General features: G+C 38.6%; 1 protein-coding gene across 1 annotated transcript in view; it reads left to right on the top strand.

Annotated features, from left to right (window-relative positions):
• The window catches only part of POLE2 (DNA polymerase epsilon 2, accessory subunit), a 36,212-nt gene extending 16,915 nt beyond the window's left edge, over positions 1 to 19,297 (top strand). The window contains exons 7-19 of the mRNA XM_002753870.6: positions 1,166 to 1,249; positions 2,528 to 2,584; positions 3,326 to 3,374; positions 4,445 to 4,517; positions 7,689 to 7,861; positions 8,437 to 8,526; positions 8,700 to 8,754; positions 9,315 to 9,374; positions 9,462 to 9,539; positions 12,237 to 12,345; positions 13,212 to 13,388; positions 15,465 to 15,532; positions 19,178 to 19,297. Of these exons, the coding sequence (XP_002753916.3) occupies positions 1,166 to 1,249; positions 2,528 to 2,584; positions 3,326 to 3,374; positions 4,445 to 4,517; positions 7,689 to 7,861; positions 8,437 to 8,526; positions 8,700 to 8,754; positions 9,315 to 9,374; positions 9,462 to 9,539; positions 12,237 to 12,345; positions 13,212 to 13,388; positions 15,465 to 15,532; positions 19,178 to 19,196 (1,092 nt within the window). The 3' untranslated portion in view covers positions 19,197 to 19,297. The remainder of the gene's footprint in view (positions 1 to 1,165; positions 1,250 to 2,527; positions 2,585 to 3,325; positions 3,375 to 4,444; positions 4,518 to 7,688; positions 7,862 to 8,436; positions 8,527 to 8,699; positions 8,755 to 9,314; positions 9,375 to 9,461; positions 9,540 to 12,236; positions 12,346 to 13,211; positions 13,389 to 15,464; positions 15,533 to 19,177) is intronic.
• Positions 19,298 to 27,257: the final 7,960 nt, after the last annotated feature.

The following is a 27,257-nucleotide window of genomic DNA, read 5'->3' as shown; positions in this document are numbered from 1 at the left end:
AAAAAAAAAGTTTATGTGTAGTGGGCCAAGAAAGGTGAACAGAAATATTAAACATTGTTTTTATTAGTAGAAAACTGGGAACAACTTAAATGTCCTTTAATAGGAGTTTGGTGAAATAAATGGTCATATATATAATATAGACATTGCTATTCTTTAAACAGAAGGAAATATAATTATATGTAGAAAAATAGAAAGATGTCTAAGATAATATTAACTGGAAAAAGTTAAGTTGCAGAATAGTACATATACTATGATTTCATCCTTTTAAATAAACTGTATAGGTGTGTGTTATAAATTATATATGTATGTATTTACATATATTAGGATTACATATAGAAAAAGATGGAAAGGATTTTTTTTTTTGAGACAGAGGCTTGCTCTTTTGCCCAGGATGGAGTGCAATGGTGTGATCTCCACTCACTGCAACATCTGCCTCCTGGGTTCAAGCAATTCTCCTGCCTCAGCCTCCTGAGTAGCTGGTATTACAGACACACGCCACCACTCCCGGCTAATTTTTTGTATTTTTAGTAGAGATGGGGTTTGACCATGTTGACCAGGCTGGTCTCAAACTCCTGACCTCATGATTCGCCTGCCTCAACCTCCCAAAGTGCTGGGATTACAGGCGTAAGCCATCGCACCCAGCCTGATGGAAAGGATTTTTTAAAATGGTGTCCCAATTTTTACTACCTTTAACTTTCTGATAAAAAAAATATAATGGTCAGATTGAGAATATAAATAATAATGAGAGCCTTTTAAAATAGTAAAATTAGAATATATATTTTTAAATAGGTTGCTAATTTTCAAGAGGTACTTATCAAATAAAATAAAATTGATATTCTTTTTTATATTTAAAAATAAATGTACTTATCATTATTCATAATGATATGGTGTGGATTCAGTTACTGGTAAGAGCCTGAGTTGATGTGGTGCTTCTTTAGGCATGATTCTTCGAGGCCATCATATACATGATCTTACAGCTTTTGTATAGGACAAAATTAAACATCCTGAGTTTAATTTTACAACTTCATTTCCATTTTATTTGATTTTTTACTGTAAAGTAGCTATAAATGCTAAAATGTGTACCCTGAATTTACTTATTCATTAAAAGTTTAGTTTCTTGAAAGAATGTATTTACAATCTTTAAATTTATTTTGCTTTATTTTAGCTTAAAACAATAGAAACCTTATTGGGTAGTACAACCAAAATCGGAGATGTGATTGTTCTTGGAATGATAACCCAGTTAAAAGAGGTAAGTTAAATAAGCATCAAACTTTTATTTTTGGCCTTGGATTGATGAAATGTCGGTTACATAGAACATTATTGTAGCAGGTACAAGAATGTATTCTTTATTGAAAACTTGGCTCACCAGCAGAACAATATTGGAACGGTGGTAATACGAGGAAATAGTATCATTATGTTAGAAGCCTTGGAATGAGGCCGGGCATGGTGGCTCACGCCTGTAATCCCAGCACTTTGGGAGGCCAAGGCAGGCGGATCACCTGAGGTCGGGAGTTCGAGACTAACCTGACCAACATGGAGAAACCCTGTCCTTAAAAAAATTAAATAAATAAAACTAAAAAAAAAAAAAAAAAAAAAAAGGAAGCCTTGGAATGAGTATAAATGATGGCTGGGTGTTCAGCAGAGAAACCATGTCCTCTCCATAAGACCTGTTTTACTATAACCAGGCTGGAGTGCAGTGGCGCAATCTCATCTCACTGCAACCTCCGCCTCCCAGGTTCAAGCAGTTCTGCCTCAGCCTCCTGAGTAGCTGGGATTACAGGTGAGCGCCACCATGCCCAGCTAATTTTTCAATTTTTAGTAGAGACAGGGTTTCATCATGTTGGCCAGGATGGTCTCAATCTCTTGACCTTGTGATGTGCCCACCTCAGCCTCCCAAAGTGTTCAGGTTACAGGCGTGAGCTACCATGCCTAGCCCTACATTTTCATATTAGATTTTTTTTTGTTAAATAAACTTTTTTCATAATAGTTAAAAAAAAAAAAACTTGCCTTAGTTACCAAGTATCTTTTTTGTCTGTGTTTGGTTTCCTGAGTAGACATCAGGACAGAGTGTCTTGTCCAGGAGCCCAGTTTGCATAGCCTGAAATTAGGCCTCCAGTGACCTCTGGATAAACTGAGAGTACTACCTGAATTGAACCTTAGAAAAAAAAAACAGATAATACAGGTTTTCTGAAAAAGCAAGCTTCAGACTATGTCCTGGTCACTTGGAGATGCTGTTGGCTATATTAGAAGGTACCTGGGGAGACCCTCCTTATGGCAGACAGCAAGTGTCCCTCTTGCCATTTTTTGATCTATACAGTCATTCTCCATTGTACCTGTGAGGAGTCTCAGTTAAGTGATTAGTCTGGAGTTACCAGACTTGTAAATTGAAGAGCCTGGACTAGAAATAATAGCTGGTTTTTAAAATCCACTTTTCTCCCTTCTGTATTCCATTGTCAAACTTGTCAGTAGTTTAGTTTTTTTTGTCATAGTTTTGTTACATAAATGTGGATTTCTTTTTTTTTTTTAGGGAAAATTTTTTTTGGAAGATCCTACTGGAACAGTACAACTAGACCTTAGTAAAGCTATATCCTTCACTTGTCTGTATTTTTTAAATCTGCTTTATGTGAATTGGGGAAATTGATGATATATCCTTCTAGAATTTACCTAATTGGGTTCTCTGTTTTTTCTTTTTGAGACAGCGTTTTGCTGTTGTTGACCAGGCTGGAGTGCAATGGTGTGATCAGCTCACCACAACCTCCACCTCCCAGGTTCAAGTGATTCTCCAGCCTCAGCCTCCCGAGTAGCTGGGATTATAGGCATGTGCCACCACGCCCAGCTAATTTTGTATTTTTAGTAGAGATGGGGTTTCTCAGTGTTGGTCAGGCTGGTCTTGAACTTCCGACATCAGGTGATTTCACCCACCTAGGTCTCCCAAAGTGCTGGGATTACAGGCATGAGCCACCGTGCCCAGCCAACTTGGGTTCTCAATGTAACTTCTCTATGTTGGTGGTGTAGTAATGTAGAGATATAACCCTAAACAGAGGCAGAACAACTTTAATTTCCTCTTATTTGGAAAATCTAGACAAATCACTGACAAAGTTTATATCATGGTAAGAATGATCCACACTGCCACTATTACCTCTTGGTAATAGTGGCATGGGGACATTTAAACGTAAATTTTTTAAAGCTGTTATCTAAGCTGTGGTCTGGTCACAGTTTCAAATGGGAAGTCTTTGAATTATTTAGAAGTTCTGCTGAACTCAAAATGTATGTTGACTTTATTACTGCCTCAAGCATAGGATTATTTTTCTTAACTGTTGTGCACCAGTTCCATAGTGGTTTATACACAGAGGCATGCTTTGTCTTAGCAGAAGGTAAGTCAGTATACTTTGTTACTGTCCTCCTTCTCACTCTACAGTAAAACTATGTCTGCACTAGGTAAAATGTGTGAACATGATATAATTTGGGATACCATTAATTAGAAGAGCATATATATATAATATATATTATACAATATATATATAATTGTATAATATATATACAATACAATATATATTCTACTATATATGTAATATATATTGTAGAATATATATTGTATTATATATATATTGTATAATATATATATATATATATATATGTCAAGACCCTGATAGGATGAAGAGCATATTTTTGACAAAATAACTCTTAGACTGTTAATAGGCTAATAGAAATCTTTTTGGGGTAATGACAATGTTCTAAAATTAGTAGTAATGGCTACACAACTTGTGAATATACTAAAAACCACCGAATTATACACTTTTTTTTTTTGTTTTATGGAGACAGTCTTGTTCTGTCACCTAGGCTGGAGTGCAGTGGTGCAATCTTGGCTCACTGCAACTTCTGCCTCCTAAGTTCAAGTGATTCTCGTGCCTTAGCCTCGTGAGTAGCTGGGATTACAGCTGTGTGCCACTATGCCTGGCTAATTTTTTGTATTTTAGTAGAGATGGGATTTTACCATGTTGCCCAGGCTGGTTTCAAACTCCCGAGCTCAGGCAATCCACCCACATTGGCCTCCCAAAGTGCTAGGATTACAGGCATGAGCCACCATGCCCAGCCTGAATTACATACTTTTAAAGGGTGAATTGTATAGTATGTGAATGGTATCTCAATAAAGTTGAAAAAAAAATTATATAGGGCCATAAAATAAAACATTTCCTGATCTGTATTTCAACACGTACTACAAAATTGAAAAGTTAAAAGTTCTGAAATCTGTTTCTATCAAATGGACTTTGTAAGTTGAGACTCTCTTTGGATCTAAAGTTGTTGTGTGGTTCATTGAGGTTGGCAACCTCTGTTTAGTTCACAGGGCATGAGATTAGCCTGGCATTATTGCTTTGTGTGACATAATTTTGTCCTTTCAAGCAGAGAGGATTGGAAAAATGAAAGTGATGTTACTTTTTTTCAGGTTGGTTTGAAGAGCAAGTGTTTCATGTCAATGCCTTTGGATTTCCACCCACTGAGCCCTCTAGTACTACTAGGTATTAAAATGTTTGGTTTATACCCTATGAGAATTTGGTAATACTGGCAGGATTGAATGTAAGACAGTACATCATATCTCAGTTACTACAAGTATCAGTCTTTGTGTCAAAGTGGAAACAGCTGGAGCACAGTGATGCAGTTATGCTCACTGCAGCATCAAATTCCTGGACATAAGTGTTCCTCCTGCCTCGCTTCCCAAGTAGCTAGGACTGGTAATTTAAAAAAATGTTTTGTGTAGGGATGGTGGGGGAGTCTCACTATGTTGCTTAGGCTCGTCTTGAACTCCTGGCCTCAAGCAATCCTCCTGCCTTAGCCTCCCAAAATGCTGTGATTATTACAGGCATGAGCCGCTGTGCCCAGCCATTTTCTTCCATCATTATATTTTTTTAAAATGTTTTTTGTTAAAAATTAAGAGAAAGTTTTTACTGGGTGACAAATAAAAAATCAAAATAAATAAATAAAAACTAAGACAAAGTATTAACCTAGGCCTATGTACAGTTAGAGTCATCTGTATCACTGTCTTTCACCTCCATGTCTTATCCACTGGAAGGTCTTCAGGGGCAATAATTCATCCAGCTGCCATCTGTAGTAACAATGCCTTCTTGAAGGACCTCCTGAAGGATCTGTCTGAGGCTGTTCTACAGTTAACTTAAAAAAGTAAAAGGAGTATGCTCTAAAATAATGATTAAAAGCACCGTAAATACATTAGTAACAGTCATTTATTATTATCAAGTGTTACATATTATACATTATTGTATGTGCTATACTTTCCTACAAGTGGCAGCTCAGTAGGTTGTATACACCAGTGTCTCTACAAACACAGTAATGTGTGACACTAGGACATTTTGACAGCTAAGATGTCACCATGGAATAACAGCATTTCAGTTCCATTATCATTCTATGAAACCACTGTCATATATGCAGTCCATCATTGCTGCAATGTTGTTATGCTGTGCATGACTGTCTATATACAGTAGATCCTCATTGTTTACAGATTTGTGCTAAAATTTTCTTGTACGTCCCAAAGTCATGCTCTAGTGGTCATTTATGTGCAGCAGAACAGCAAAAAATTTTGAGTCGCCTGGCATGCATGTTCCCAGCTGAGGGCGAACAAAGCCGAACTACCCTCTTGTTTCTGCCTCATTAAGAGATGACCAGAGGACAGAGACTACAGGGAGCAGTGCAGGGTAGTGCAAGCATCTCTGGTCCTGGGGGAAGTTGTGAGCGGGGAGGGGGCATTTGAATCTCAGCTCTGGCACCTGTTTTTGCAGCAGGCTCAGACAAGTCACTTACCATTTCTGAACCAACTTTTCTCATTTGTTAAAACAGAATCTACCAGGATGAATTGGTTTTAGGACTTAAGACTATAATCAATCCATATATATTTTTATATATGTACAGATTTTTCCAAGGAGCAGTGGTTCAGTATTTGCCAATTAATTGTTTGTGGAGACTTTATAGAATATAACTCACTAATAATAAGAATCAATTGGCCAGGCACAGTGGCTCATGACCGTAATCCCAGCACCTTGGGAGGCCGAGGTAGGTATCTCATGGAGGTCAGGAGTTCAAAACCAGCCTGGCCAACATGGTGAAACTTCATCTCTACTAAAAATACAAAAATTAGCTGGATGTGGTAGTATGTGCCTATAATCCCACCTACTTGGGAGGCTGAGGCAAGAGAATTGCTTGAACCCAGGAGATAGACGTTGCAGTGAGCTGATACTGTGCCACTGCACCACTGTACTCCAGCCTGGATGACAGAGCAAGACTCCATCTCAAAAAAAAAAAAAAATCTACTATAACAAGATATGTATGTATATCTGGAGAGTTTCTTTTTATGCATGAATGCACAGGTCCTTTTTTTGGCACTGTAAATGGATACGTACTGTACCTTGCTTTGTAATCTGTTTTTCATCTAATATGCTATCAATATTTTTCTATTACTGTAAAATAGTTTTATAGTACGATTTGTGTTTTATAGCATGATTTATGACATTGTTTTGGAAATATGTTTTGGGCACACACTGTATTGCGACTAGGTGGGGGAGACAGACATGAAACAATCGCCCGATTACAATTGGCCGATTACACTTTTTTTTTTTAATCTTGCTTTGTCACCCAAGCTGGAGCGCAGTGGTGCAATCTCAGCTCACTACGATCTCTGTCTCCTAGGTTTAGGCGATTCTCCTGCCTCAGCCCCCCCTAAGTAGCTGGGATTATAGGTGCCCACCACAATGCCTGGCTAAGTTTCATAATGTTAATAGAGATGGGGTGAATTTTTACCATGTTGGTGAGGCTGGTTTCGAACTCCTGACCTCAAGCAGTCCCGCTGCCTAAGTATGTTGTATACACCAGCGTCTCTACAAAGACAGTAATATGTGGTACTAGGACATTTTGACAGCTAAGATGTCACCAGGAAATAAGAGCTTTTTAGCTTTTCCCGAAGTGCTGGGATTACAGGTGTGAGCCACCCACCTGGCCTGATTACAAATTTGATAAGATCTGCAAAGGAGAAGTGCAGGTTCCTACAAGAGTGTATAATGGGGAAATCTAACCTCTTTTGGGATCCTCAGAGGAGGCCTCTGGAGTATTTGCATTTAAGCTGGGAACTGCAAGATGTCAGTGTAGAGTGGGCAGAAGTGGTGGAGGCTGGGAGTGTGTATATTATCCACTTTCCTACTGACCCTTGCTTGGTGAGCATTGAATAAAACCGAGCTTTGAAGGAACTGTCGAATAATTTTTTCACAGTTCTGGAATATAGGTTAGTCTCTGTGTATATCCTTAATTTCTTAGGATTAATCATTCCAGAAGTGGAATTGCTTGGATAGATGGTTAACACATATTTTGAGGTTTCTATTAGATATCGTTCAAATGGTGTACTCATTTCTCCTACTTTCAGCAACATAGGAAATTATTATTTTAATGTTTGCTTTAGTTAGTTTTAAGAAACAGATATAGCCTATTAAATATTTTATTTATTGCTTCTGTATTGCTTCTTATTTTAGAATATTTCGATAACCTTGTACTTTTAAAGTGTTACAAAGAGTACATTTTCACCTATTTACACTGGAAAATAACTTCATTAGATAAAAGGAGCTAAATTTATAAAATTATTAGAAAAATATCTCTAGTTGTATACAGAAGCTAATTATGTTATAATTATCTAGGGCATACTATGGAAGTATTAATTTTTTTGGAGGGCCTTCTAATACATCTGTGAAGACTTCTGCAAAACTAAAACAACTAGAAGAGGAGAATAAAGATGCTATGTTTGTGTTTTTATCTGATGTTTGGTTGGACCAAGTGGAAGTACTGGAAAAACTTCGCATAATGTTTTCTGGTAGGTCTTATTTTTTTTTTCTTTCGTGAACTCTTATGAGGGTTCATGTCTTAAAACTAAGTTCTTTTTTTACATTTATCTTTTTGAGTATTCTATTTTAAAAAAAAACTACACTGGGTTAGCAATGATATAATTTAAATTAGATTTTATTTTAAAGACCAAAATTTTTACATTGAGAAAAACCTGTGTGTGTGTGTGTGTGTGTGTGTGTTTATAGTCATGATAAATAAGAATCAGTCCTGAAGTTCAAGACCAGTGGGCCAACATAGTGAGACCCCATCTTTAAACAAAAGCAAAAACAAACCTGGGTTTAAGTGCGAGCCTATTACCTTGGGCAGGTTACTTAACCCAAGTCTCAGATTATATGGACGTTCTGAGGATGAATTAAGCCAGTGCAGGGCCTGGCCTATAGTAAGTACTCAATAATTGGGTACTATTATTTCTATTACTTTAATGTTATGAAAATGTTATTTTCATTAAAATAATAAATTTTTATTAAAAATTCATGGTTAAGGGGTTTTTAACTTGATTTGTAGATTAGAAAAGTATTGTTCTTTTACTCTTTTATTCTTTAGGTTATTCACCAGCACCTCCAACCTGTTTTATTCTGTGTGGTAATTTTTCATCTGCACCATATGGAAAAAATCAAGTTCAAGCTTTGAAAGGTATTAAGGGTCTAATTTAATAAGAAGTGTTTCTATAGTCATATAAACTAAAGTAATAAGAAATTATCCATAATATTTTAATTTCATTCAGCATATACAGAGTTGTATCTAATCAAATATAATTTTTATGGCATTCTATGCAAATTTAATACAATACTCTTTTAAAATTTTAGATTCCCTAAAAACTTTGGCAGATATAATATGTGAATACCCAGATATTCACCAAAGGTAATGATCTCTACCACTATATATTTTTTTCACAGTTTTGCTTTAAAAAAGTGAATTTTGTTTTATCAGCAATTATTATAAAACTAAGAAAGATAAAGTTGAGAAAATTAAAAGAGCTAAGAGATAAAGTTATCCTCACATTGTACATGGTACTAGAGATTTATAATGAAAAGTACTGAAAGAGATAGAGATAATTTCAGCCATAATTTGGAATTTCTTTGTGACATTACTCCAAGGGTCTAGAGCTTCACTCTCCAATATGATAGTCACTGGCCACATGTCTCTTTGAAGTTTAATTAAAGTTAACTAAAATATAAAATTCAGTCCATCGGCTATGCTAGCCACAATTCAAGTGTTCAGTTGGGCAGTACAGATACAGAACTTTGCTGTCATATTACTAAACAGTGTTGGTCTGGAGATTTAATAGTTCGTTTATTATAATGCATGAAATTTAAACTTTTTAAATTTTAAAGTGAAAACAAAGGGAATAAACTGTTTTTAAGCCCTTGGATAGTGTTACAATAATACTTTAAAATGAATTCTGTTGAATTTTGCTACAGTAGTCGTTTTGTGTTTGTATCTGGTCCAGAGGATCCTGGATTTGGTTCCATCTTACCAAGGTAAGTTTTGTTCAAATTTTTGCAACAGTATAGAAAATTCTGTAAAATTTAAAGAGATAAACCATATCACATAAATTGGTTTTTTAGGCCACCACTTGCTGAAAGCATCACTAATGAATTCAGACAAAGGGTACCATTTTCAGTTTTTACTACTAATCCTTGCAGGTAAGAATTAGTATTTTGTGTTACACATTTTTCCTTTCATTTAAAAATTAACTCAGCCAGGTGCGGTGGCTCATGCTTATAATCCCAGCACTTTGGGAGGCTGAGGCAGGCAGATCGCTTGAGCTCAGGAGTTCTGAGACCAGCCTGGGCAACATAGTGAAACCCCGTCTCTACAAAATACAAAAATTAGCTGGGCATGGTGGCACACACCTGTGGTCCCAGCGACTCAAGAGGTTGAGGTGAGAGGATTGCTTGATCCTGGTAGGTGGAGAGGCTGCAGTGAGCTCAGAATGCACTACTTCATTCCAGCCTGGGTGACAGAGCGAGACCCTGTCTCAAAAAACCAAAACAAACAAAAACTAACTTGATTCCTAAAATCTGTCTCTGAATTTTGACTATTATAGAATAAATACAAAAAAATTATTTTTTGTATTTATTCTATATTGGAGGTTTCTCAAAACTTTGAAAATATTTTAACTATATTTAATTTATTGGTAATGAATTCATAAGCTTGAATAATGGAAAGAGATTTAAAAATAGATATTCTTATTAGACATCCTTTAAGAAAAGTTACAAAGGAAGAATACAAAGATTACTTATTTACTGTTGGTATTGCTCATTGTAATCGTAAACTCTTACTGTGGGAATACTATAAGAGTCAGCCTTGGTTCGCCTCTCTTTTCTGCCTACATTCACTCCTTTGCTGGCCTTCTCTAGTGTCCTATGGCTTTAAGTATCATCTGTGTATTGACACCTCTCACATTTATATTTCCACCTCAACCTTCCTTCCAAACTCCAGACTCAGGTATCCAGTTGCCTACTTATCACCACCCTAACTTAAGTGAACTCCTGATCTTCCTCCCCACCAGTGCCCTTAACCTCGTCTGTAGACTTCCCCATCTTAGTTCATGGCATCTTCATGGCCTGAACAATAATTATTCCACTTGTTCAGGCCAAAAACTTTGGGGTTTCTCTCACATAAAGTTTTTCAGGAAGTCCTATTAACTTCAGATTACATCCAGAATGTGCTACCTCTCTACACCTCCACCTCCACGACCTTCTACCCCAGTGGTCCTCAACCTTTTTGGTGCCAAGGACTGGTTTTACGGGAGACAGTTTTCCCACAGACCCCAAGGGGGTGGGGGTGATTTTGGGATGATTCAAGCATATTACACTTACTGTGCACTTTATTTCTTTCTTTTTTTTTTTTTTTGAGACGGAGTTTCGCTCTTGTTACCCAGGTTGGAGTGCAATGGCGCCATCTCGGCTCACCGCAACCTCCGCCTCCCGGGTTCAGGCAATTCTCCTGCCTCAGCCTCCTGAGTAGCTGGGATTACAGGCACGTGCCACCATGCCCAGCTAATTTTTTGTATTTTTAGTAGAGACGGGGTTTCACCATGTTGACCAGGATGGTCTCGATCTGTTGACCTCGTGATCCACCCGCCTCGGCCTCCCAAAGTGCTGGGATTACAGGCGTGAGCCACCGTGCCCTGCCCTATTTCTATTATTAGAATAATTATACAACTTACCATAATACAGAATCAGTAGGAGCCGAGTTTGTTTTCCTGCAACTAGATGGTCCCATCTGGGGGTGATGGGAGACAGTGACAGTGACAGATCATCAGGCATTAGATTCTAATAAGGAGTGGGCATCCTAGATCACTCACATGTGCAGTTCACAACAGGGTTTGTACTCCTATGAGAATCTAATGCCTTCACTGATCTGACAGGAGGCAGAGCTCAGGCGGTAATGCAACTGATGGGGAGCAGCTGTAAATACAGATGAAGCTTTGCTTGCTGTGTGGTCCAGTTCCTAACAGACTATGGACTGGTACCAGTCCATGGGCTGGGAGTTGAGGAGCCCTGCTCCCCCATCTTCTCAGCCTGGATTATTACAGTAGCCTCCTAATTGGCCTCCAGCTTCTACCCCTTCCCCTCCATAGTCTACTCTTAACGTATTGTTAAAGTGATCCTGTAAAGCATAAGGCATATCCTGTCCACCTTCATGATCCTAGAAAAAAGGACCCCTCATGTGATTTAGTGACAGCCATATCCTTGCAGTGGTAATCAAGGCCCTGTGTGATCTGGCCTCTACCTCTCTGATTCCCTCTCCTCCCCATTTACTCCAGCCACACTAGCCTCCCTTCTGTTCCTCAAGGATGCCAGGCGAGCTGCAGTCTGAGGGCCTGTGCTACATCCGTTCCCTTTGCCTACAGTTTGCTTCCTCTGGATCATCTGCTTGACTAAGTCCCTCTTCCGCTTTAAGCCTCTGCTCAAGTCACACTAAATTACGAGCCCTGCCTGTTCTGATCATCTGATTAATATGCCAGCCCTCTAGACTTTCTCTTCCCACATATGCTATCCTTTTTAGCCTTTTTCTTTTTCTCATGTGCTTAACTATCTTGAAACATACTTTATAATTATGTTTGTTTTTTATTTTCTCAGCCCCACTCACAGCTAGAATGTAGGCTGTATGAGGGCTGGGATCTTTTGGTTCGGTTTGCTAATCCCTAGAATGTTGTAGGCAAGTATTAAGAGCTCAGTACATAGCTGTTAAGTGAATAGACAGACCCTGGTTGAAGTTTTGTGTGGTGAACAGTGGAAGTGGGAATGGTGCTGTATTATAAGAGAGTATACCTTTAAAATTATCTCATTGTTTTCTGAGAAGTCAAATTTCAACTACTGTTTTCATTTCAGAATTCAGTATTGTACACAGGAAATTATTGTCTTCCGTGAAGACTTAGTAAATAAAATGTGTAGAAACTGTGTCCGTTTTCCTAGTAGCAATTTGGCTATTCCTAATCATGTAAGTGAAACATCTTTTTTATTAAACTGTCTTACATGTTGCATTATATAAAATTTTGTTAAACCACTTAATAATTTGCCCTTGGGTTAGGTTAGGACATTTATTTATGGTTCAAAATAGTTTGAACATACTTTTGTCAGTAATTTTTATAAGTGAAGTCAGTGTTTCTCAGCTTTCTACTGAAGTGTATACCCTAAAGGACAGAGAAAAGCCGAGAATAAGCAGGGAATTTCTTTCAAGCTTTGCGTTAAAAGCTTTGCCTTTTAAACTTTAAAATAGATGTATATTTAATCTTATACTTTAAAATAGATGTATATTTAATATACATAGCTTTAATAAACTGTTCTTATTTATCCCATTGGTTATAGTATGGGATTATTTTATACAGTATGTCCATATCAGAAGAATGTGCAGTATTTATCTTGTGGCTTTGAGGTTCCCTGACATACAGTTGTTAATCCCAGGTTACACATACCATTTAAGAAGTACAGAAATAGATCTTACAGAGCATTTTTATTACTCATTTTATAATATTTAAAGTTTTTGGACCAGGAGCAGTGGCTTATGCCTGTAATCCCAGCACTTCAGGAGGCTTGCCTGTGACCAGGAGTTCGAGATCAGCCTGGGCAGAATAATGATGTATATGCTATTAAAACTCATAGATTTTTTTTTTTCTAAAATACAGAACAATTCATTTCATTTTAAAAATAGTGTCTCCCAAAGCTCTGTGAGACAAAGTTTTCTTAATTGTTTCTCAAATTTTCTGGTTCCTTTTGGTAATTAATATTTGATTTGAAATTATTTGTTTAGCTATTTTCACTTTTGCAAATGAACTGAAGTTTGCTTTGTTTTGTGTTCTTTTGTAGTTTGTAAAGACTGTCTTATCCCAAGGACACCTGACTCCCCTACCTCTTTATGTCTGCCCAGTGTATTGGGCATATGACTATGCTTTGAGAGTGTATCCCCTGCCTGATCTACTTGTCATTGCAGACAAATACGATCCTTTCACTATGACCAATACTGAATGCCTCTGCATAAACCCTGTAAGAATGTAGTTAATCTTATATACTCATTATTTGTCGAGAATAAAGTACATTTTTTATTTAAAATATATATTTACTAAAATTGTTGAAGTAAAAATATACTATTAATGAAACACACTGAATTCATTTGGTATACACAGAAAGTTTTTAAACTTTCAGTATAGTATGTGACTATAAAGTAATGTGACTTTTTAAAAAAAGAAAAAAAAAAGCATATCAACAAGCATACCAAAACATAAATCCAAAAGAGTATTTTCTCCTCTACAAACTAACTCATCTTGGGGCTCCTTTCTGGGAACTGCTTCAGAGCCTGCATATTGTTGGTACTTGTCCTTGGAGAATGATTTTGATTTTGGGAAATTGCACAGGTTCCAAAAATCTAAGCCTGATTAATGTAGAAACCTCATTGGTATACATTTTATTACTTAATTTTTATGTAGAACCTTGAAATTGCTTCAGAATCTTGAGGTTGCTTCAGAATTTCTACAGAAATATGATTGACTTTTTGAACTTGTAGAATAAATACTGCATAAAAAAATGATATAAGCACAGTTATGTCCAACAAAAAATATTATCTCCACTAGTGATTTCTAATATGCATGCTTCCTTGATTCTTATAAATTTTAGACTTTAATAATTTTTTGTTTTCATCTGAGACATTTCTAGAAACATCATGCCTTGGCATGATGCTGGGCCTGCGGGCAGATGGCTTGAGTCCAGGAGTTCAAGACCAGCCTGATCAACATGAGAAGGCCCTGTCTCTACTTATTTTGCTTTCCTCAAATACATAGTTTGTCCAGCTTCCTCCACTACAGGGCTTATCAACCTTGGCACCTTCGACATTTTGGACCAAGTAATTTTTGGTTGTGGGGTCCTGTGTATTGTAAGGTATTTTAGCAGTATCCCTCGCCTCTATGCACTAAATGCCAGTAGTATCCCCCAGATGAGCACAGTTAACTGATTTGGTTTTATTGCTTAGAAATTTATGACCTGCTTTTTATTCACATGGAAATAGTCTTTCATGGTGATGATATTTCCTTAAACTTTGGGCATTCTCATAGTTAATGCTCTATTTGAATATACCTTATTTCTGAATTTTCCTTTTTCATTCCTGTCAGTAAACTGCCACCTCCTACACCATCATTATGTCTTTTTTACCTTATTTATACCTTTTGGGCAAGCTCAAAACTAGCTTTTGACATTACCTCATCCTTTCTTGATTCATATTAACGAATGCCTGCTATAGGTTAGGCATTTGGTTCGGTGCTTGGGGCACAAAGACTGAAAAGACAGTTGTTCAGCAACTTGAGAATTTCATAATAGACAAACAATTGTATGTGTGATTATTGCACAGTTGCTTTATAGGCACATAGGAAGGGAATCAAACCCAGATTTGCACTGGAGGGAGGGACAGGAAAGACTTCTTGAACTTGCTGATTGTCTCACATGCAATATAGCATTACACAGTCTGTTTATTTCTTATACTAAAAGTAGAGCTCCTCCTAAGCATTTCCAACCTCATCTGTTAGCATAAGACTGTCGAGCCAACTCAAAAGCTTTTTGCTTCAAGTGGGGATATTTTATAGTAACAACTCTGTACAAAGATCATGTAAAAATCTGTTGTGTTACTTTATAGTCACATCTTGTCATTTTAAGTCATGACCAAGAAATTTAATTTTAAAAACAGGGATTATTTTAGAAAACGTGAGTATTTGGCTGGGCACGGTGGCTCATGCCTGTAATCCCAGCAGTCTGAGAGGCCGAGGTGGGCAGATCACCTGTGCCCTGGAGTTCAGTACCAGCCTGGGTAACACAGTGAAACCCTGTCTTCACAAAAAATGCAAAAATATAGCTGGGTGTGGTGGCCCGTGCCTGTGGTCCCAGCTATTTGGGAACTTGAGGTGGGAAGATCACTAGAATCCAGGAAATGGAAATTGCAGTAAGATTACCCCACTGCACTCCAGCCTGGGCAATGAGAGTGAAACCGTGTCTCAATATATATATATATAGTGTTTAAAATATTATTTTTTAAAAAAAGTTAAAGCATTCACTTACAGGCATTTTTCTCCCCTAAAGGGCTCTTTTCCAAGAAGTGGGTTTTCATTCAAAGTTTTTTATCCTTCCAACAAGACCGTAGAAGACAGGTAAGTGTGTGCACAGACATAGCAAGAAAGATCTTTCTCTAGGTGTTAAATTACTGAAAATGGGAATGTTCTATCAGTGTGTTGCAGTTTTTGAAAATGTCTACAGCGGCCCATAAGAAATGTTCTTGGCTGAACTTAATGTGGTTATGCTGTGTGACACTGAATTGTGCATACATGATGATACGTTTTTGTTGAAATAGATCAAGAACTGTTTTCTGGGGGAAATCTCAGGCCAGCTGTGGAGGTGGGCCAGTTCTCTTACAGGCTGACTTCTGATGATGGTCTCATTCTTCTGAGAGATCAGCCCTGCCCTCCATATGCTTGCTTCTTAGGTAATTTCCCTTAAATTGATGGTGAGGGAACTGTGTATGAGGTTGGTGATGGTATAGGGTTGGAATTACAGAGAGGTCGTGGGAAAAAAGAAAGTCATCGCTTGGCGGGTAGTGGTTTTCACAGGGTGATCTATATAGACCACCCACATCAGAATCCTCTAGGGTCCTTGTTAAAAATGTTAAGTTTCAGGATTTTACACCAGACTCAGCAAATCATTTTCTAATTGTAAAGAACAGGCATTTCAAACATTTTCCCCTTGAATTCAGGCATCCTAACATGTAATTTCTCAGATAACTATATTTTGAAAAAGCTCCCACTCTGGTTAAGAACAAGTGACCAAATCAAGTAACTCACTTTGAGGTTCTCGTCAGACAATATAATCTTGAACACATAGCCCAACTGTCTTTTTCTTTTTGGTAATAAACGTATTTATTTAAATAAAAATACAAAAATTTCAAAACAGTGCTTAAAAATATAAAATTGAAGAGGCTGGGTATGGTGGCTCACACCTATAATCCTAGCACTTTGGGAGGCCAAGGCAGGCAGATCACCTGAGGTCAGGAGTTCGAGACTAGCCTGTCCAACAGAGTAAAACCCATCTCTACTAAAAATACAAAAAATTAGCTCAGCATGGTGACAAGTGCCTGTAGTCCCAGCTACTTGGGAGGCTGAGGCAGGAGAATCACTTGAACCCAGGAGGTAGAGGTTGCAGTGAGCTGAGATCAGGTCACTGTATTCCAGCCTGGGTGACAGTGAGACTCCATCTCAAAAAAAAAAAAAAAAAAAAAAAAAAGAAAAAATACTTCTGCTTCCTAAATCCTGAAACCATGATTAAGTTTCTTAAATATATTTCTTTCAGAAAATTTTTATGCATATATTCTTGCTGCTCAATACTAATGGAAGATTTAAGTCCATTTATTCTGTGATATATTCTAAATTTTATTCTTGGATTTGCTTATTTTACATACAGTTGATTCTTGCTGTATTCCCATGCAGAGCTGAGTTCTTGGAATATAGGCAGATACTCTCATAAAGGTCATAGATATTCTAGCCCTTAGTTTTATGAAAGCTAAAACTTCATAATGTGTGTTTGATTTTTACCTAACCCAGACTAAATTATAAAGAAACTGATTTGGAATGCCTTTAGGTAAGGGACGCACGCTCTTCTCCAGCCCCACTTTTCGTCTATGCTCGATATCCTGAGGGCACTTGATTCTGTGATTCTAAGATTAGCTTGGAGCATATGTCTTGCCCACTGTTAGAATGACTTTTACCAAAGTAAGATTTGGCATAAAATTTACAGACAGAAAACAGTCTGCAGCCATTTGCGGTGGCTCATATCTGTAATCCAGCCAAGGTGGGCAGATGGCTTAAGTCAGGAGTTGGCCAAGGTGGGCAGATGGCTTAAGTCAGGAGTTGGCCAAGGTGGGCAGATGGCTTAAGTCAGGAGTTGGCCAAGGTGGGCAGATGGCTTAAGTCAGGAGTTTAAGACCAGCTTGGGCCTACATGGCAAGGCCCTCTCTCTACAAAAAAAAATACAAAAAATTAGCTAGGCATGGTGGCCCACCTCTGTAGTCACAGTTATTGGGGAGACTGAGGTGGGAAGATTGCTTCAACTTGGGAGTCCGAGGTTGCAGTAAGCTGTGATTGGTCCACACTGCACTCTAGCCTGGTACTTGTAGTTGACTTCCATGTCAAACTGAAATAGTTGGTTCCTTTATCTGCTGTGGTCTCAGATGCTGAAAGCCTTGACATAATTTCCAAACTATGATTTTTATATTGATAACTGGGGGATCTTTTCAATGCTAGATCAAACAAATTGATGTTTATGTTTTGGGAAAACAAAAATTTCAAGATAAATTGAAATAATCTGGTGTTCTTGCCACTTAGTTTGTCTTAAGAAGCCTTCTGTTAGAATATTTGTGAAATTATATTGTGGCATTAATCACAGAAATGTAGTCAAAGTTGATGAAATTAATCCTATTTTAACATGACTTTAAATAGTTTTATTTAAAAACACAATGATTAGTGATGTAGTGGAGGAAATACACATTCTCACATGTAGTTGGTCAGAATAAAAAATGGCAAAAACCTTTATGGAGGGCAATTTGACAAGATTTATTCATGCCTACACCAACAATTCCATTTTAGGAATTTATCCTACAGATATACTTAAGCTTATGCATACAAGTAGGTACATCATGTAGAAGTAGACACAACTGGCTTTTTACTGCAGTTTTTTTTTTTTGAGAGTCTTGCTCTGTCGCCCAGGCTGGAGTGCAGTGCCACAATCTTGGCTCATTACAGCCTCCATCTCCCGGGTTCAAGCGATTCTCCTGCCTCAGCATCCCAAGTAGCTGTGATCACAGGCGCACTCCACCACACCTGGCTAATTTTTGTATTTTTAGTAGAGACAGGGATTTACCATGTTGGCCAGCCTGGTCTCGAACTCCTGACCTCAGGTGAGGCCTTGGCCTCCCAAAATGCTGGGATTATAGGTGTGAGCCACTGTGCCCAGCCTTTTTATTGCAGTTTTCATATCAATAAATTTTTAAAAATTTATTTATCAAAATGTTTGTACTTATTCAGAACTTTGATTTACTTAAATTTCAAAGCCTTAAAGAATTAAATATAGATAAATGTATTTACTAATGGAAAAAAGGTGTAAAAAGTATGCATAATATCCTATCACTTCTATATGTGTTTTTAAAGCATAAGCCCACATATACATGTGCTTATATATGATTAGACTATCTTTTATTTAATTAGACTATCTTTATAAGAACATAAATTGTCGGCCAGGTGTGGTGGCTCATGCCTGTAATCCTAGCATTTTTTGGGAGGCTGAGGCAGGTGGATTACCTGAGGTCAGGAGTTCGAGACCAGCCTCTCCAACATGGTGAAACCTCATCTCTCCTAAAAATATAAAAGTTAGCTGGGCATGGTGGTAGGTGCCTATAATCCCAGCTACTCATGAGGCTGAGGCAGGAAGATTGCCCAAACCCAGGAGGCGGAGGTTGCAGTGAGCCGAGACTCTGCCATTGCACTCCAGCCTGAGCAACAGTAAGACTCTGTTTCAAAAAAAAAAAAAAAGATGTTTACTTGTTTTTTGGGGAACAAAAAGGTGGTGTGAAGATGACTTATTTCTTAGTCTCCTTTTGAATTTGAAACATTGTGTATGTATTAACCTATTTTTAAAAATCAGTTAACTACACCTATTTTTAAAAATTAACTACAACTAAATAGTAGTAAGTGTACAACTTAGGTTTCCAAATATTTAATTCTTTTTTTTTTTTTTTTTTGTATTTTCAGCAAACTTCAAGGCTTTTGAGATTTTTAAAGACCATCTGAAGAAAGAAAATTCATCAGTTTTCTGTTTAATTCTGTATCTTTTATGATTCTGATATTACAGTAAAATTATGGTAAACTTTAGGATGTTCTGCTTACATTTTTATTTTGTGAAATTTTGATACTAAGTGACAAATATGATGGTATACTTTAGAAAGTTTTCCAGGTAAAATATTTTCTGCATAGTCTCTTTTGAAAAATATGTGGATATGGGCTGGGTGTGGTGGCTCATGCCTGTAATCTCAGGACTTTTGGGAGGCTGAGGTGAGCAGATCACCTGAGACTGGGAGTTCGAAACCAGCCTGGCCAACATGGCGAAACCCCATCTCTACTAAAAACAAAATACAAAAATTAGCTGGGTGTGGTGGTAGGCACCTGTAATCCCAGTTACTTGGGAAGAGGAGTCAGGGAGAATCACTTAAACCTGGGAGGCAGAGGTTGCAGTGACCCAAGATTGCACTCCAGCCTGGGGGACAGAGTAAGACTCCATCAAACAAACAAACAAACAAACAAAAGAATGTAACTCGATCAAGGCAGTTGCAGGTGGGCACAGAAAAAAAAAAAGAGGAGGAGGAGGAGAAAAAATATGTGGATATGTATAAAGATAAGCTCTTTTTTCTTTTCCCTTTTTTTTTTTTGACATGGAGTCTTGCTTTGTTGCCTAGGCTGGAGTGCAGTTGTGAGATCTCAGCTCACTGCAACTTCCACCTTCTGGGTTCAAGTGATTCTCCTGCCTCAGCCTCCGCAGTAGCTAAGATTACAGGCATATGCCACCACACCCAGCTAATTTTTGTATTTTCAGTAGAGACAGGGTTTTACCATTTGGCCAGGCTGGCTGGTCTCGAACTCCTGACCTCATGATCCGCCCACCTTTGCCTCCTGAAGTGTTGGGATTACAGGTGTAAGCCACCGTGCCTGGTCCGAAGATATGCTCTGTACATTTGCACTTAAAATCAAAAGTTTACTTCTAATCATACCCTGTGTTCACTGTAAGAAAAACCACAAACATATAAAAATTTCTTAATCATTGTTTTAGTTTTAGGTTTTTTTTTTAATTTAATCACCATAAGGGCCCTAATAGTATATTCTGCAATTTTCAAATTGCTTTTTAAGTTACAGAATTTCTTTTTTAAATATATATATTTTATTGCACTTTAGGTTCTAGGGTACATGTGCAGAACATGCAGGATTGTTGCACAGGTACACATGTCAATGTGGTTTGCTGCCTCCATCCCCCCGCCACTAATATCTGGCATTTCTCCCCATGTTATCCCTCACCAACCTCCCTGCTCCCCACTGTCCCTCCCCTATTTCCCCCACCAACAGACCCCAGTGTGCGATGCTCCCCTCCCTGTGTCTGTGTTCTCATTGTTTGACACCCACCTGAGTGAGGACATGTGGTGTTTGATTTTCTGTTCTTTTGTCAGTCTGCTGAGAATTATAGTTTCCAGATTCATCCATATCCCTACAAAGGACACAAACTCATTTTTTATGGCTGCATAGTATTCCATGGTGTATATGTGTCACATTTTCCTTGTCCAGTCTGTTATCGATGGGCATTTGGGTTGGTTCCAGGTCTTTGCTATTGTAAACAGTGCCGCAGCGAATATACGTGTGCATGTGTCTTTATAACAGAACAATTTATAATCGTTTGGATATATACCCAGTAATGGGATTGCTGGGTCAAATGGAATTTCTATTTCTAGGTCCTTGAGGAATTGCTACACTGTCTTCCATAATGGTTGAACTAATTTACACTCCCACCAACAGTGTAAAAGTGTTCCTATTTCTCCACATCCTCTCCAGCATCTGTTGTCTCCCGATTTTTTAATGATCGCCATTCTAACTGGCAAGAGATGGTATCTCAATGTAGTTTTGATTTGCATTTCTCTAATGTCCAGTGATGATGAGCATTTTTTCATATGTTTGTAAGCCTCAAAAATGTCTTCTTTTGAAAAGTGTTCATATCCTTTGCCCACTTTTGAATGGGTTTGTTTTTTTCTGGTAACTCTGTTTTAGTTCTTTGTAGATTCTGGATATTAGCCCTTTGTCAGATGGGTAGATTGCAAAAATTTTTTCTCATTCAAGTCACAGAATTTATTCTAATAATAGTGAAAACCTTTGCTTCATGGTATCAGTATGATATTTATTACATAATTATCTTTTGGCACTGGAAATTTAAAAACATAATTCCCATTGTTTTTACATTTAGATGACAATGTTTATTTTGGATCAGTGTGTGTCTTAGTCTATTTTATGCTGCTATAACAATACCACACAGACTGGGTAATATACAATGAACAGAAATTTACTGCCTCATCATTCTAGAGGTTGGTTAGTCCAGGTTTGAGGGGACAGCATCTAGCAAGGGCCTTTTACTATACATTCCATAGCAGAAGGGCAAAGAGTGAGGGAGAGAGAAAACTGAACCAAACTCATCCTTTTATAAGGGAACTACTCCCAAGATAATGAATCCCCTCCTAGAATAAAGGCCTGAATCCCTCACTCCATCCTTATGGACTAAGCACCTCTTCTTGTGCCCTACCTCCCAACACTGTTGCATTGGGGATTAAGTTTTTACTACATGCTTTTTAAGAGACACATTCAAACCATAGCAGTATGTTATTTTGTACATAATCACTCAACATCACCCCTTTACTTACCATGCAGTTTACGGAATTGATGAAACAGCAGCCCAGAAATGAATCTGCATGATAGGAAGTTGTTAGATAGAGGTGCAAAGAATGTTTCAAACATAAGTAATTAAAAATTATAGGCTGGGTACAGTGGTTCACACCTGTAATCCCAACACTTTGGGAGGCTAAGGCAGGCGGAGTTCAGGACCAGCCTGGCCAACATGATGAAACCCTGTCTCTACTAAAAATACAATAATTAGCCGGGCAGGATGGTGCATGCCTATAGTCCCAGCTACTTGGGAAGCTGAGATTAGAGAATTGCTTGAGCCCAATAGAACGGAGGCTGCAGTGAGCCAAGATCAGGCCACTGTACTACAGGCCCGGGTGACAGAGTCTCACTGTGTCTCCAAAAAAAAAAAAAAAAAGACAAAGAGCCTAGACTGGAAGACATTGCTTTAAAAGGGAATTAGCTTTTGAGAGAAAAGGCACTAATTAAAAAATATAAAAATGACACAGTGAAGGAGACATTCACCAAGGAAATTTAATATGAATGCAGTGATAAGTAAATTCAGCAGCAAGGAGGACATGACAATCTGATATGTGATTTGGGGATGGAAACTGGGAGAATGTCAGAAGGAACCTAATGTTAGAAGAGGTTTAGTTTTAATTTCAAGAATAACCTGGTAAAATTCAAGTTTACAGGTGAAATTAAGGCATAAATTTAAACAGTTTGGGCCTAGAAAGTGCAAGTAAAATTGACATGCAAGGCTGCTGGTCCAGTCAGGAGACTCAGAGCTAAATATGATGATGGGCAGTTTATAAATTGAAATGGAAATCACGGTGTCCTCTCACTCACTGGATATATAATTGTTTTTATAATTAAAGCAGAGGTATTCTGAGATCTTTTCAAGAAAACGTGAAAATAGGGTGCATTGAGGGGTTAAACGAGATGAAGTGAAGTGGAGCAAGGGAGTTAACTCAGCAGTAAGTCGCCAGAAGCAGGCAATCAGAATAAGGTAAGTCAGGAGCTAGAACCAGGTCAGGATTAACATCATCCAGAGACAGAAAAGAAAGCCAAGGTCTGTAAGAAGGGACAGCAGAGGAGCCGGTGTGAAAGCGTGTCTGGACTTCGCTTTGGTAAAGAATAGAGACAGCGTGTTCTCAACTGGGTGTTTGAAGCCCAGCTGATCTCACTGTGGCAATCTGTTTATGAGGCACCCCCATCAAGTGAAGGTGCACCTCAGAGCAGGAGCCAGATTGTTAACACACAAGGACAGTGGTAACATTTCTCTACAAGAAAAGCAAACGTGGTCTTTGTAGGGGAACCATAGAATGCCAGAGACTGCACAGACCAAATGAAGCACTTTTTAGCCAGCTGCAGCCATGCAGGAAACCAGGCCAATGGGGCCATTTTAGAGAGATCTGGATTTTTCGGGACAATATCCTGACCTCGCAAGCACTAATTTAAACTGCAATTTGCAACCCAAAAAAGTTGCAACCCAAGAAGACATGCTTACAGACTGGATTGTGCTCATGAACTGTTTTCTCTGCCTTATAGGCAAAGGAATTTAATTTTGTGGTCCATAAAATATCCCTATTAAGCAAAATCAGGTGAGTCGCAATCATTGACCACCATCTGTGAATAACCTCTTGTCATGGGTAGCTCAGAGCAGGAAAGGTGAAATTAAAATGGGATATTTCATTCTGATCCTGTGCACATACATGTGTTTCCTCTGGAGCCAAGGCCCCTACCCACTCTAGTCAACCACTGAAGCTCTACTATTACTGTTTTTCTTGTGCTTACACTTTGGGCTTCATTTTTAGATAGGTTTTCTGAATTAAAGAAGGGCTGGGGGGTTGTGGAAAGGTTTACAGGACTATTGTTCCAAACATGTATTAAATGTTTAGTATGCTAGGCACTGTGCTAAGTGCTTATTCACTGTGCAATTTATTCCTCATTAGGTTCACTATTACCTTTAGTTATACATGAAGAAAACAGGCATAGGGAGGTTAAATAAGTTACCCAAAGTCACACAGCTGGTGAGGGTTGCAGCAGAGTTGATGTTGGGTTATCTGACTGGAGCTTAGGGGCACCTCACCACCATGGTATTGTCTTACCTTACTCTACCTCCTTACTGAACATGCTACTGGAGCTATATAAGATCATTTATCTAGAGCAGTGTTTCAAACTGAAGGTCAAACTTCAGTGAGTTGAAATATTAATGAGTCACAGCAGAATAGAAAATTCGAGTGCATTAAGTTTAGTTTATGAAGCTGTTACGTATTAGGATTTGGCATGTACTATCACAGTGTTTGACTTAAGTCAGTAGGTCTCAGCCATCTACTCTGGACCTCCACTTCCCAATAAAGAGAGCATATGGCATCTAAAGAGAGCAAATGCAGGATTTGTGGAAGGACAGGATAAGACTTTGCACAGAGGGGTTAATACTGAGAATAGATTTAATACTTAGGACCTTCTCCCTCCAAAAGTCATGTTTTTTTTTTTTTTAAGATGGAGTTTTGCTCTTGTTGCCCAGGCTGGAGTGCAATGGCACGATCTAGGCTCACTGCAACCTCCACCTCCTGGGTTCAAGCAATTCTCCTGCCTCAGTCTCCTGAGTAGCTGGGATTAGAGGTGCCCGGCCGCCACGCCTGCCTAATTTTTATATTTTTAGTAGAGACAGGTTTTCACCATGTTGGCCAGGCTGGTCTCAAACTCCTGACCTCAGGTGATCCACCCGCCTCGGCCTCCCAAAGTGCTGGGATTACAGGCATGAGCCACTGTACCCTGCCCATTAAATTTTTTAAGGATAGGTTTCCTCAATGGATGAATTTTAGGTAAGAGAACATTTGTTTTGGGCAAGTGGGCTCTTCCACAACTCCACACTGTCTTTTCCCAAAGAGATTCTTCTGGGAAAGAGAACATCACATACAAGAAATTTGGCAAAACAGAGGGCAGGAACCCCGAGAGAATCTAATGAAACCTACGGGCCCTATGGGCCTCTACTGAGAACCACGTCCCCCAACCCCATGAGTCTGCCTCTACATATAATTTCAGAGGGTTCAGTAACTTTAAAGGCCATTAGCACTTCTAAACAACCAGTTGTAGTTTGTTTCCTTTTGAGAAGTATGGTGCGTTCATGTTGGAAATGCCTTTTTTAAGGTCAAACGTCCAGAATTTTGACGTTACAAAGGTGAATGAAAATAAGTTGACTGGTTATGCTCATTGACTTCAGGGTTATAACAGAAAAGAGTGCAATTTTACACATCCCTCAGGTGCTTTAAACCTTTTGGAACTCATCTTTATGTCTCAAAGTTATTTTAGATGCAAAGCTTTAAAACCTAAGTGTAGGGTGTTCTAAAACTTTTTACTAAACAAGTTCATAGGAAATTATAAAATATGGCTGGGTGCGGCGGCTCACGCTTGTAATCCCAGCACTTTGGGAGGCTGAAGCAGGTGGATCACCTGAGGTTCGGAATTGGAGACCAGCCTGACCAATATGGTGAAACCCTGTCTCTTAAAAAAAAAAAAATTATAAAATATAAGCAAACACACAAAAAAGTTTAATGACCTGCAATTCTACTATCAGAAATATTGTTAATACTTTGGTAAATATGCTTCCAGATTTTTCCCTATGCATAAGCTTTTTCCTATAAAAATATTTTAGGATCATACTATACATACTAAACTTGCTTTTTTCTTTACTATGTTAATTCATCTGCCTGCCCAATAATGTTCTAGGCATCAGAGTATCCAGTGGTAAACCAGAAAGGCAAGGTCCTAGATTTCATGATGTTTATTTACCTTTTTAAATGGGGAGAGCCATACCCTAAAGCAAGAAAATACCCAATATAAACCATGGTTTTAAAAAAAAACCCAGCCAGGAATGGTGGCTCATGCCTGTAATCCCAGCACTTTGGGAGACTGATATGGGTGGATCACCTGAGGTCAGGAGCGGGAGACCAGCCTGGCCAACATGGTGAAACCCCAACTCTACTGAAAATACAAAAATTAGCCGGACATGGTGGCAGGTGACTATAATATCAGTTACTTGGGAGGATGAGGCAGGGAGAAATGCTTGAACCCAGGAGGCAGTGCAGTGAGCTGAGATTGCACCACTGCACTCCAGCCTGGGCAACAGAGCAAGACTCGGCCTCAAGGAAAAAAAAAATGTTTTGGAGCTAGTGTGGAGGCTCAAGCCTGTAATCCTGTTATCTCACCACTCTGGAAGGCTGAGGCAGGATGATCATTTGAGTCCAGCAATTGGAGACCAGCATAGGTAACATAATAAGACCCCCATCTCTACAAAAACTAAAAAATTAGCCAGGCATGGTAGCACATACCTGTAGTCCCAGTTACTTGGGGGGCTGAGGCAGGAGGACTGCTTGAGCCCAGGAGGTTGAAGCTGCACTCCAGCATGGGCAAGAGGAGAACCTATCTCAAAAATACATACATACATATGTAAATAATTAAATGATGTTGATATAATTGCAAAACTGCTCTCTAGAATTATCTTACTGAAGTCTGTTCCCACCCTAAGGAAATACAGTAGTTGTAAGAATCTTCCATATTTTGGTAGTTTACATGTGGTATATTTGCATTTTATTATTAATGAAGTTAAAGTTTTTAAGTCCATGGACCACTGGTAATTATTTATGAATGGCCTGCCCATATGTCTTGCCCCAAATGAGTTTTTACTGGGTAAATATTATAGTGGAATTGCCAGAAAATGCAAAGGAGGTACACCGAAACTGAAATGTTGGCCGGGCGCCGTAGCTCACACCTGTAATCCCAGCATTTTGGGAGGCTGAGGCGGGCGGATCACCTGAGGTCAGGAGTTCAAAACCAGCCTGGCCAACATGGTGGAACCCTGTTTCTACTAAAAATACAAAAATTAGCCGGGTGTGGTAGCAGGCGCCTGTAATCCCAGCTACTCAGGAGGCTGAGGCAGGACAATTGCCTGAACCTGGAAGGCGGAGGTTGCAGTGAGCCGAGATCACGCCATTGCATTCTAGCCTGGGAGACAGCGAGACTCCATCTCAGAAAAAAAAATAAAGAAAAAGATTGAAATGTTAGTTTAGCAAAGTGAAGAAAAGTAGCTAAACAGGTTTGAATTAGCCTGTTGATACACTGGCTATATGACCTTCGTCCAGCTTCTCAGATCTCGTTTGTGAAATAGAGACGAGGTTTATCTTCAAGTGGTGTGAACAATGAATGGGATAATGTACATACTGCTGGAAATTATGACAGTTACTACAACAGTTATTCTGCAGAAGTAACTGTACCATGGAATAGGTATATAAAACAGAGAAAGTACGGTGGTGGGTTGGTTTGAAAAAATTAAGAGGCTATTCCTGGCATTTCCGCTATTCCACCATTTCTATCCCTCCTCCCGAATGTTAGTGGT

Source organism: Callithrix jacchus, chromosome 8, assembly GCF_049354715.1.
Source record: "Callithrix jacchus isolate 240 chromosome 8, calJac240_pri, whole genome shotgun sequence".
In the NCBI taxonomy this organism is placed as follows: Eukaryota; Metazoa; Chordata; class Mammalia; order Primates; family Cebidae; genus Callithrix; species Callithrix jacchus.
This window is presented reverse-complemented; position numbering and strand designations above follow the sequence as displayed.